This window comes from Glycine max, chromosome 12, assembly GCF_000004515.6.
Source record: "Glycine max cultivar Williams 82 chromosome 12, Glycine_max_v4.0, whole genome shotgun sequence".
NCBI lineage: Eukaryota > Viridiplantae > Streptophyta > Magnoliopsida > Fabales > Fabaceae > Glycine > Glycine max.
Genome location: NC_038248.2, coordinates 39099260 through 39110393, shown reverse-complemented (window position 1 = coordinate 39110393; position 11134 = coordinate 39099260). Strand labels below are relative to the sequence as shown.

General features: G+C 30.2%; 1 protein-coding gene across 3 annotated transcripts; it reads left to right on the top strand.

Annotated features, from left to right (window-relative positions):
* Positions 1–4698: 4698 nt before the first annotated feature.
* On the top strand, positions 4699–9281 carry LOC100499870 (NAD(P)H dehydrogenase (quinone) FQR1-like). Of its 3 annotated transcripts, none has more exons than NM_001250256.2 (4): positions 4699–4805; positions 7409–7502; positions 8318–8580; positions 8666–9270. In NM_001250256.2, the coding sequence occupies exons 1-4, from the start codon at positions 4783–4785 to the stop codon at positions 8895–8897; spliced, it is 612 nt and encodes a 203-aa protein (NP_001237185.1). In that variant the 5' UTR covers positions 4699–4782; the 3' UTR covers positions 8898–9270. The 3 variants fall into 3 exon arrangements, with proteins under 3 accessions (NP_001237185.1, XP_014619797.1, NP_001350109.1); XM_014764311.3 differs by lacking the exon at positions 4699–4805 and adding an exon at positions 4976–5195 and having other exon boundaries at positions 8666–9281; NM_001363180.1 differs by lacking the exon at positions 4699–4805 and adding an exon at positions 4994–5105.
* Positions 9282–11134: the final 1853 nt, after the last annotated feature.

Here is an 11134-nt window from a genome sequence, read left to right as displayed (position 1 = left end):
ACTCGATTCGTATAGTCAACTCGTAGATTCGTAAGAGTCTACTTCATATAAAAAATAATAACAAAATATCTATAAATAACATATTAATTAAACATTTCAACAATATAATAAAGCAAAACAGTAAATCATAAAATTCAAAATATTTAAATAACCAAGTCTAGTAATAATACATCACTACTAGACAATAACTTGTAGAGGTTATAATAGTGGTAGATCATTCTCATCGAGGATTTGATGTTATTAGAGAACAAGGGTTCGATGTTATTAAAGGTGAGAATTTTGTATTTGAGAATAACACGCTAAATGAAGGTATGTTGAATGCTGAATAGATAGAAAATAATAAAAAATGACTTACATTTTGGTCTAATTTTTTTAACTTGCTAACTCGTTGACTCGGTGACAAACTCAAGAGTCTATCAAGTTTACTTAGAGTTTATAGAGTTTACCGAGATTCTACTAAAAAAAGAGTTTACTCAAGAGTCAACTCGCAGAAGACAAATGGACTCATAAACTCGTAAGAGTTAGCAAGTTAACTCGAGAGTTTGATAACCATACTCGCATGCACTATAATTGATTAGTATCCATGCTCTTTCTCTTTTCTTTTTGTTTTTGTTCTAACAAAATACATATATGAAAACTAAAGCATTTTCTAGCGCATCCACCACCATGGTTATCAAGTTAATCACCTAGAGTAGCCTGGACTTTGGCTCAAGCTCCTACCGTAACTCCTGCTTCTGTTATAACTCCTACTTCGATTGCGACTTCTTGAGACATAAGGTTATCTACAGTATGATCGATCCCTATACTTTCTATCCCTTGGTGAGATTGACATGAATCATAATAAAGGTGAGTATAAACATTGTAAATCATCAAAAAATAAATTTTAGCTAATTAATAACAAACCTGTAATGTCGCCTTTGTCTTGGAGGATAATAGTCTGCATTAGGTATCATCCATAAATTTAAAATACGCTAATTTTAACAAATAAAGTCATTATATATTTTTGTTAATTTATTTATCTCCATATTTGTTAATATATACACATGCTTATTATATATGTTGTTTCATGAAATTTCATTTCACTTCCTTAATTTCATAAATTCTAATAATAGGTCCAAATGTAGCAACATAACTTTGCCTCTTCCAACAAGTCAAAAGGTGCATCTTTATCATCTGATGAAGAAGTTTATGAAATCTCACAAACTCATTTAAGAAAAAAGGCAAATAAAGAAGATGACACAACTCAAAGTCCAAAGCTACAACTATCCAAGTCAAAAGATGCATTTTTATCATTAAAAGAAAAAGAATGTCCATTAAAGAAAAATGTGGAAAAAAAATTTGTCATAAGCAAAAGCTCTAAGCTACAAGCGTCCAAGATGTCAAAAAATGCAGCTTCATCATCAAATAAAGTTTATTCAATCTCAGAAAGTCCATTAAGGAGAAAGACAAATAAACAAATTGTTCCAACATCCTCTGATGATGAAGAGTCCATCTTACTTCAAAGTTTAAAAAGAAACACACAAAAAAAAACAAAATTCAATAACAGGTCGTCAGCAAAAGAAAATAAATACAAAAATCTATTTAAACAAATAATTTTTGGAGTTTTATTAGCATAATTTTTATGTGTTTTAACATTATGGTTAACTATTTTTCTTTCATTATATATATTTCACATTATATGTTTTAATATTATGTGCTTTATTATGTCAATTTCACTTTATTCTTATATTACTCTTATAATATTTATGAATTTTAGTTGAATGGTCATACTTTAATTTTAAAATATTTCCTTATAAATATATGAATAAATACAAATGATCTTAATTTATACATAATTTTTTAAACTTATTTAACCATCAATGATATAAAATATCATTAATAATTATATTTTTTATTTTTATTTATCAATCAAATTATTTATAAACCCGTGCATCGTGCATGTCTATGTCTAATTTAAATAGAGAGTCTAACTTTTAATACAGTCGTTTTAATTCTATTGAACCACATAGAATAAGGTTGTTTAATCTCATTTTTAGCCGTGAGATTAGTTAAACAAATTCATTATATCATAATATCTTATTTGCTTCTCTCTTTCTCTGCCTCTTAATTGTTGTCATATAAGCTGAATTTCACGTGTCAAACAAAATAGTTTGTAGTTTTTTTTTTATCTTATTCTAACAAATTAATAATGTTATTTCTATAAAAAAAAATCATGGCATTGTATTACTTTTTAATAATAATTTTTTCTATTGTTTTTAGGATTTAAGCACACAAGGTGAATATAACTCAAACAATTAATCCAATAAAGAAAAAAATCTCATTACTTATACACCATATCAAATAGTTTATTTTATGTTATGAGACTTTTTTTTAATATTGTCATCCCATTTAAAGACAGATTGGTTCTTACTCTATTAACATTGACACGATAGTAATCATTTTCTCCATACAGTAATTATTTTCTTTTTATTAACTTCACTCACCAATCAGTATTCAATATACACCTTAATTTAACTATAAGTAGCTATTTGTGTAATCCAATCATCAATTATTAGAGTTGAAAGTACATAAAAAAATCCCAACCCAAAAAATCAATACATTAGATCAGGGGTCTCAAGGTTTAATATCACATTAAGTAACTTATTTTAGTCAATAAGAGATTCCTAGCAGTATTTTTTTTAACTTATAAATTATTGTAGAAAGAGGACATGAAAGAATGTGATGAAGCATCAATAGAGGCATCAATACCTTTTTCTTAATTTTTTGTTTGAAATTAGTTCCAATTGAACGCATACCCATTTTACCATGGCTATATACACAATGGTTAAAAACATAGGGTTCCAACTATATTTATCCATAAGTTTAGCTCAGCAAGTGTGTGATACGTTTATCTAATTCCTTTTGTTGATGTCAAACACGAAATCGTACAAAAGTCAAACGCCACCAACCTTATTTAGCAATTGCTGCAAATTCTATGAACACTTCAATTTCCATAATTTTTATCACAAATCATACTCTGCGTGGACCCCAATCACATTCACTAAAAAAACTCACTACACATGAACACGCCTAATGTCATTAGACCAACTGAACCAATTCAACGGTTTTTGATCTCACCAACCTCACCTTTCTCCGTTGCCCTACATCACTCATTGGTTTTATTAATTCAAATACCATTAAAAAAATCATCATTAACTCTATGCTTAAGACATGTTTCAAATGATTATTTCTGAGAAAATATATTTGTTTTCATATATAAATTCTTTTGAAAAGTTAACTAAAAAGTGATTATTTATTTTTAATAAATTAAACCAAATACACAATAATTCATCCTTCTTTACATTTATATTTGAACATTTAGTACCCTCAACCATGCCCTTTGTGAGGGTAATGCTTGCGCAGACTAACTTGTTAAACATGGAGCAATGCATGATGATTCTTTGAAGATATGAAATGACTGTCATACTCATTTAGCCTCGCTTATGCTGACTGATAAAATAGGAGTGATTCATTTTAGAATTTAGCTTTATTCAGTTTTTGTTTCTGTCCTTAACTTTTCTTCTGTATCAAAAAAAAGTATTCGAACATTTAGTTGTCAAATTGATTCAAAACGCATCTTAGGTGCAAGCTTGAGTTTACTTAATTTTTAAGAAAAAAACAACTTTAAAGTTCATTCAATAAAATTTTAATAATAAGCCATTCTAAGTATAAAATTAATTTATTTAAATAAACACTAAAAGTTACTTGTCAAGTTTTTTCTTTTTTTTTTTGGTTCACGAAGGAGACAAATTTTCTTGTTTATTCTTTTTAATCATATGAAAAAGAATAATTAATTAAGCCATTAATAGTTGTTTAAATGTTAAATTACTCATTTGATTTTTGTAGTTTCATTATTTTTACTTTTATAATTTTTATAAATTGAAAGTAGTCTTTTTAGTTTCTATAATTTACATTTTAATTCTTTTTTAGTCTCTATAGTTTTAAAAATGATTTTTTTAGTCTTTATAATTTCATGATTTTTACTTTTTATAGTTTTCAAATCATAAGGACTAAAAGAATTAAAATACTCAAAAAGAATACTTTTAAACTATAAGAATTAAAAAAAATTAAAATGTAAAATATAGAGACTAAAAAGATAAGAATCACGAAACGATAACAATCAAAAGTAATTTAATCGTTGTTTAAAAATTCAGGCCCCCAAAAACTTTTGATTTTGAGTTTGATTTTTTATACATAATTATGCTAAAAATTTAGATTTTCTTATGATTATTTCACTTAACTCGAGTAAAATTGTTAATAATAATCTTTTAAAAAAATAAAAACAAAAGTGAAATATGGGATAAAGAAAAAGATAGATGTATCAAATATTTGCACAAATAATATTTTGTTTACTTAATGACAAATGACGCAATAAAAGTTAAAAAAATTGACAGCTTCCAGAGGAACTGAATTAGTTCACGAAAACCTTGATGATGATGATGATGATGTGCGTGACACCATCCTATCATCATTAATCATGTTGTAGGCAACGGTGTCGTTTCACCTACCAAACGTACAAAAAGCAAATCAACAAATTAGCCACCAATTAAAAATGAGCCAAGCTAATCAATCCAATGAGCAAGTACACACATGTGTATATATATATATATATATATATATATATATATATATATATATATAGTGCTCCTTCCATTTTCTATGTATCGTCAACGTTAGTGCTTTATTTAGGTGACAAAACTACTCACAGAGAAAGACACTCGGAGACCTTGCAAGACTTCATCAATGGCTGTCAAAGTTTATATTGTGTATGTTTCCATAGACCCTTTTCTATTATAATAATGAAATTTTGTTATTTTAAGATTTGTTTATCTTCTTCGTTACTTTCTGAGTTTGTACTGTCTTTGTCGTTAGTGTTGTTGTTTTTCTTCCCTTTTTTTTGGCGTGTTTTCTCATTTTTGTTGATTTAGGTACGATTTTGTTTTCTGGGTTTTGTCACTTCTTCAATGGGTTCTTAAATTTCGAGCCTTTTGAAAGCCCATTGAAGATCTAGGGGTGTGGCAGCTTTCTTCGATCTGATGCATTGTTGTTTATGTGATGGAGAACTGGTTTGTTTTGAAAGCCCTTTTGACCGTGGTCTTCTATGTGCTATGTGATGGAGAATTGGTTTGTTTTGCTTTGATCGTTGGGGGGAAGGAGTATGTTTTTCTTTTTGGATTTGTTGGGAGAATGGTGTTGATGACACAGAATCCCTTCTTAAGTTTGTTGTTTGAATTGTTCTGCATTTTGTTTTGTAGTAATCAGAATCATCCTCTGCAGAAAAGCTATTTTTCCTTAGTTTCATTTATCTGATTTTGAGTTAGATTTTTATTTTTAAAAATGGAAGATAATGGAATTAAGATGCTTATAGACTCCTTGTTATGTAATTTGGCATCACAGCAACCATATTCATTTGTTTCAGATTTACTGTACTGATTTCCCTCAAAGAGGAGAGTATAAATTTGTGGTGTTTTCAATTAGACTTAGTGAAATTAAAACTAAGATCTCATATTTTGAAAAATTTTAATTGGCTATTGTTAGAGCATTGATGATTTACATTAAAATTAACATTATACACTCATCAATCGTCGAAGTATGGTTGACTAAAGCATTGATGATTTACATTAAAATATTTATTTTCTTTACTATAATTAAAATTACAAATCAGTTGTAGCACTGATGCCAATATCCGCATCTCAATTGCTTTGTTAGTAATTTTTTTCAGTGTTTTCTGTTTCCTTTTTAATTTAGTATGCAAGCAATAAATAGCTTTTGTTGATGATGTTTCATCCTTTCTCATGTGATACCCTATAAATTAATAATCATCACAGCAGACAACATTTTGTTGACACAGTTGTAATGTGTGAACACTGAACATCTCAAATTTGCTTATCCGAAGGCAGTATCAAATTTGTTATTTTCATTTGTAGGCAACATGTAAAATTGAGACAATGAATGAGAGTGAATAATTGTTCAGTATGGCTCTAGGGATCTCTAATTGCAATCTTAATGTATAAAACAATAGCTATTTGGTCTCACAGGTAATACTAAAGCAATACTTATTTTATGAACATACGTCTACAGCAACAGAAATCTACATGAGATGTGCTTTTGGCTCTTTTGTTTCTTTGCCTGTCTAGCTGCTATTTTCATTAATATATATATATGAGATGAAAAAATCAGAGAACATATTGACTTTTTTATTGTTCTGTAAGTTTCTATGAAATCAGTTTTATTCAGTAGTCACTTTGGTAATGATTGCTATCAAAGGGGACAAAGGGAACCAAAAAGTGTTTCCGTTTGATTTTCAAATCAACCAATTCCACTTCTTACAAATATATTTACTACTGGTTATGTTTAATAGTTTGTTGATATTGCATTGCGGTTCTCTAATCTTTTCAATGTTGAGCGAGGATCATAATTTTCTCTCTGCTACACAGTCATTTAGGACCATGCTCTATCTTCCAACAGAGGTTTTGCTGTGATATTTTGGTTCTCATGGTTGGACTTTTGATCCCTTGTTTTGGTTCAGCCATGATGTTTTTGTTAAAGGTCCTATTGTCTTTGTCTATATTTGCTAATTTATTAGTGGCCTTTCTTGTTACTTTTTAGGATTTCAATTTCAATAGGCATGGGTGAATTCATGTCATAAGCTCCTATTGCTTGGGCAACAATGCAAACCATGATGATAAGTAACTTCCATTGCGTCAGTTTTTAAACTGACACAACTTTGACTACAAAGTCAACTAAGGACATGAATTTTATGTTTCCAAGTTAATAACAAACTTTCAGAAGTAGACTGCCTTTTCTGAAGGGCAAAACTGGAAATCTAAGATTACACATGAAGTTTCTACAAGTAATTTTGGGTGTTCAGACGTTGATAACTTCTCTGTCTATCACACATCTGATCCATCTAAAATAAAAAAAACTTCGTACCCCATTGCCCAGAGGCTCTTCGCTATGCGAAGGTATGGGGGAGGGATATTGTACACAGCCTTACCCTTGCATATGCAAAGAGGCTGTTTCCGGATTCGAACCCATGACCAACAAGTCACCAAGGCACAACTTTTACCGCTGCACCAGGGCTCGCCCTCATCTGATCCATCTAAAATGATTAGCAAATATTGCAATATATATATATATATATATATATATAATCTTATGCACTCTTGTTTTATATAATTCTATAGGTAATTATAACCTTTTGTTTTTTTGCTCCTTGCCATTCGTTTTGTTGATCTGTATTCCTTTCTTTTTTATCGTCCAGGAGAATTTTGCTCAATTCCCCTTTCATTTCATCAATAAAGTGAATTACTGAACATGTTTTTGTTAGCTTTAATGACAAAATGTTATTTTCACATTGCTTTCACAGGTACTACTCCATGTATGGGCATGTTGAGAAACTAGCAGAAGAAATAAAGAAAGGGGCTTCCTCTGTGGAAGGTGTTGAGGCCAAATTATGGCAGGCATGTGTTTATGTATCATAATTTACATTTCCTGTGCATTCCATTGTATCATAGCATGAAATTACAAATGGGAAGCAACATCAGTTCCAGAGCTAAAGCTCCTTCCTCTGCAGAGCAAATAAATGATTTTAAGAAAAATAAAATAAAAAAACTAGTATAATGCCTATTACACTGTTATTTATGGTTTTCAACTCAACATTATGTTGTGCTTGCCTTCCAACTTTTACATGGTTAGTTTCAAACATTCTGTTGGCTAAATACCTTCATTATCATCTCTTGCCCGTGTACTTTCAGATTGTGTTTGATTTCTATTTTCTAAAAGTGTTTTTAGTTTTCAAAATCAACTAAACAGGTTTATTAAAACAATTTTAGAGAGTAATGCAAGACACAGTGTGGAATTGAGGGACATGTTGAACAAGATGAAAATAAAGAAAGAAGATGAGGAAACATATCCCAACTGTTTGTTTTTTGGTTTTTAAAACACTTGTTTTGAAAGCAATTTTCATAAATAAATTTTGGATGAGAAACTGATTGCTGAGTCGTAAAACAATTTTTTAAAACCAAAAAGTGAAAAGCAAATAACATACCCTTTATGTTCTCTATACAAGTGCTATATAGCCGGAGGATCTTGCCTTCAATTTCCAAATAATTCTTGTGTGATAACTTTTGTATACTCTGTACTCTGTAGTCTCTTGGAGCAAAACTTTGCTTACAAATTGAATTTGAGAAGAAATGTAAACATTTTCCTGTCAGTGAAGATTGTAAACAAATTTATTTTTAATGGAACTTTCTGACTTTGTTGAACCTGTGAACAGGTACCTGAGACGCTGCAGGATGAGGTGCTCGGTAAGATGAGTGCACCACCCAAGAGCGATGTACCAGTCATTACCCCGAATGAACTATCCGAGGCTGATGGCTTTGTATTCGGCTTCCCAACAAGGTTTGGAATGATGGCTGCTCAGTTTAAAGCTTTTCTAGATGCTACTGGAGGCTTATGGAGAGCACAACAGCTTGCAGGCAAGCCTGCTGGCATCTTCTACAGCACTGGTTCACAAGGCGGCGGACAAGAGACTACAGCGTAAGCGCCCCCTCTATCTTAGTGCTTGGTTTCTTATTGCGCGACCAAAGATGTATCCAACATTAACATGTGGAATCCATGACAGGCTCACTGCTATCACTCAACTGGTTCATCATGGGATGATATTCATTCCAATCGGTTACACGTTTGGTGCTGGCATGTTCGAGATGGAGAAAGTGAAAGGTGGAAGTCCATATGGTGCCGGAACTTATGCCGGTGACGGCTCAAGACAGCCAAGTGAGCTCGAGTTACAGCAAGCATTCCACCAAGGCAAGTACATTGCCGGCATCACAAAGAAGCTCAAGCAAGCTGCATAATGTTTGCCTTCATATATATAGATTATACTATTATTATTAAACCATACCACAATATTGCTTGAAAATCATTACCGATTTTTTAGTCTTGAAATATATTGAGTTTTGTTTTTCTGAGCTTGCAAGTATTTTTTTTTTTCTTTTCTAATCTTCGTGAAGGAAATGCTTTGTAAGAGTGTTACATGTTGCAGTGGATGTTGCAATTTGTTGAATGAGGAAAGTTTGTGTGTGTTGTCCTTTCGTGTTAAGCTGAAACAATACTTGTTCCTATCTTTTGTATTACCCCGTTACGCACATAAACATTGCAACGTTTGCAACGAACAATTTGAGTTGAGAATTGGCTTTATTATTCTCTCGTATACAATAAAGATTGCGTGTTTGAAGAAATTAATTGTGTTATATACTTGTATATGTCTACAACAAATAATTTATTCATGCTAAGACATTAGAAATTAGTATTTAGTAGTATATAAATTGAGAAAATGTAAATCAAAGTTGCTGGTGTTCTAAATCGTTATAAGCTTATCTATCGGTTGTAGTCATATATTATATTATAATTTGATAGCTGAAACGGTGTCGAAAGCAAAGGGGAGAAGAAATAAAGGAAAGACATAAAATGAAAGGAAAGGAATAGTAAATGAGATGATATTTTAAGTTGTATGGTAGAAAAAAAATAAAAGTAAAAATAAATTTTTTCTTCTCTTGTTTGAGTTAAAAGTAGAAGTAAAGAATGTATATTGAATTTTTGTGAAGAAAATATATTTTTAAACGAACATGAGATGTGTTATGTGGAAAAGCTTCATAAATATTTTATGGGATCTAAATATAGAGCAAAAGTGTAAAAAAATATAATTAAATACTAGCATTATTTTAATTTTAAAATCAAACCACTAACTTCTTAAATTAAAGGACAAGATCATATCCTTATCTTTATCTAAACAATATCCTAAGATTTGAAAATTACCAAATTTTTCAAAAATTAACATATTCAAATTCAAATGAGAAATATTTAGATATATATTTTCAACACGCGCCTCGTTGCCTTTGCTCCCACACTCCCAACCCAAGCCATAACCCAACAAATGGGTGACTCAAGCCCAAGCCAAAGCACAAATATTGTAGCTTCGTTCCATTTTGCTCATATTGTTTATGCTTCTGTTCCAGTATTTGTTCGCTCATACAATATGAATATGCACAATAGTCAGACAGCAGAGGAACACCTTAATCTTCTTTCATGACTCCCCAAAGATCTAAAGTCAATTCCTTTCTAACTGCCCAAAGATCACAGTTCTTCCTATGAAAGATATAAAGAGTAACTTGTGAGAAAGAAGGAAATAAATTATTTCTATAGGACCCACAAAATATTTCCCACCAAAATGAAATGAAATGAAATAGGAGGGAAATGATCAATTTTTTTAAAAAATATTATATTTTAAATAAATAATAAATAATTTTATGTTAAGAAAAAAATATTAGATTTAAAAGTTATATTTTTTAATTATTATAATTTTTTTAATATAATTCACCTATTTCTTTTCACTTTCTTTTCCGTAAACACACACACACACACATTATTTCTGCTTTATTTCTATCATTCCTATTTTTTCATATTTTTCCCTCTCTATTTCACTTCTTATCCAAGCTAAACGTAATGTATAGGAAAATAATCCATGTACGTACATTTGGGTGATATTTGACACCTAGAGTAAGAAAGAGAAAAGAAATTCGAATAAAATATGAGTATAATAACTAGAAGATATAATGTGATAAGAAGGTTAAACTAAAAAAAATTATAAATATTAATGAAATATTTGATATATAAGAGTTTTTATATCTCATTAATGTAATATAAAACCAGATGGATGAAAGAAATAAAACTCTCATCTTTTCTATTCGTTGTTCTTTGGTCCTAACTTCCATTCAAACCAACGGAGCTTAAGCTATTTCAAGTCTCATAATTTTTATGTTGAGTTCGGATAATCATACACCTCATTATTCTTTCATGTTTTTTCATCAAAATTAACACTCAATCTTTACTTTTCTTATATTCACGTGCAAAGCCAGACACACTATTACTCCACAGCTTCCCGTCTTTCATTTATAAATATCTTGTCCGTTTGAATTATATAGAGATAGATTGGCCTTCTTAAATTCTTTAATGAAACTATGAAAGAGATTGATGAGAATACGACGTGTAAATTAACTGGCATCATATTCCATCCTCCATGTCTTACAGTTTC

Bases quoted from the DNA above. Each gene is read 5' to 3' on its own strand.
- LOC100499870 (XM_014764311.3), top strand. From the start codon at position 5,095: ATGGAGAACTGGTTTGTTTTGAAAGCCCTTTTGACCGTGGTCTTCTAT. The intron at 5,196-7,408 runs GTATGTTTTTCT...TTGCTTTCACAG, and splicing joins TTGATCGTTGGGGGGAAGGA to GTACTACTCCATGTATGGGC. The intron at 7,503-8,317 runs GCATGTGTTTAT...ACCTGTGAACAG, and splicing joins TTGAGGCCAAATTATGGCAG to GTACCTGAGACGCTGCAGGA.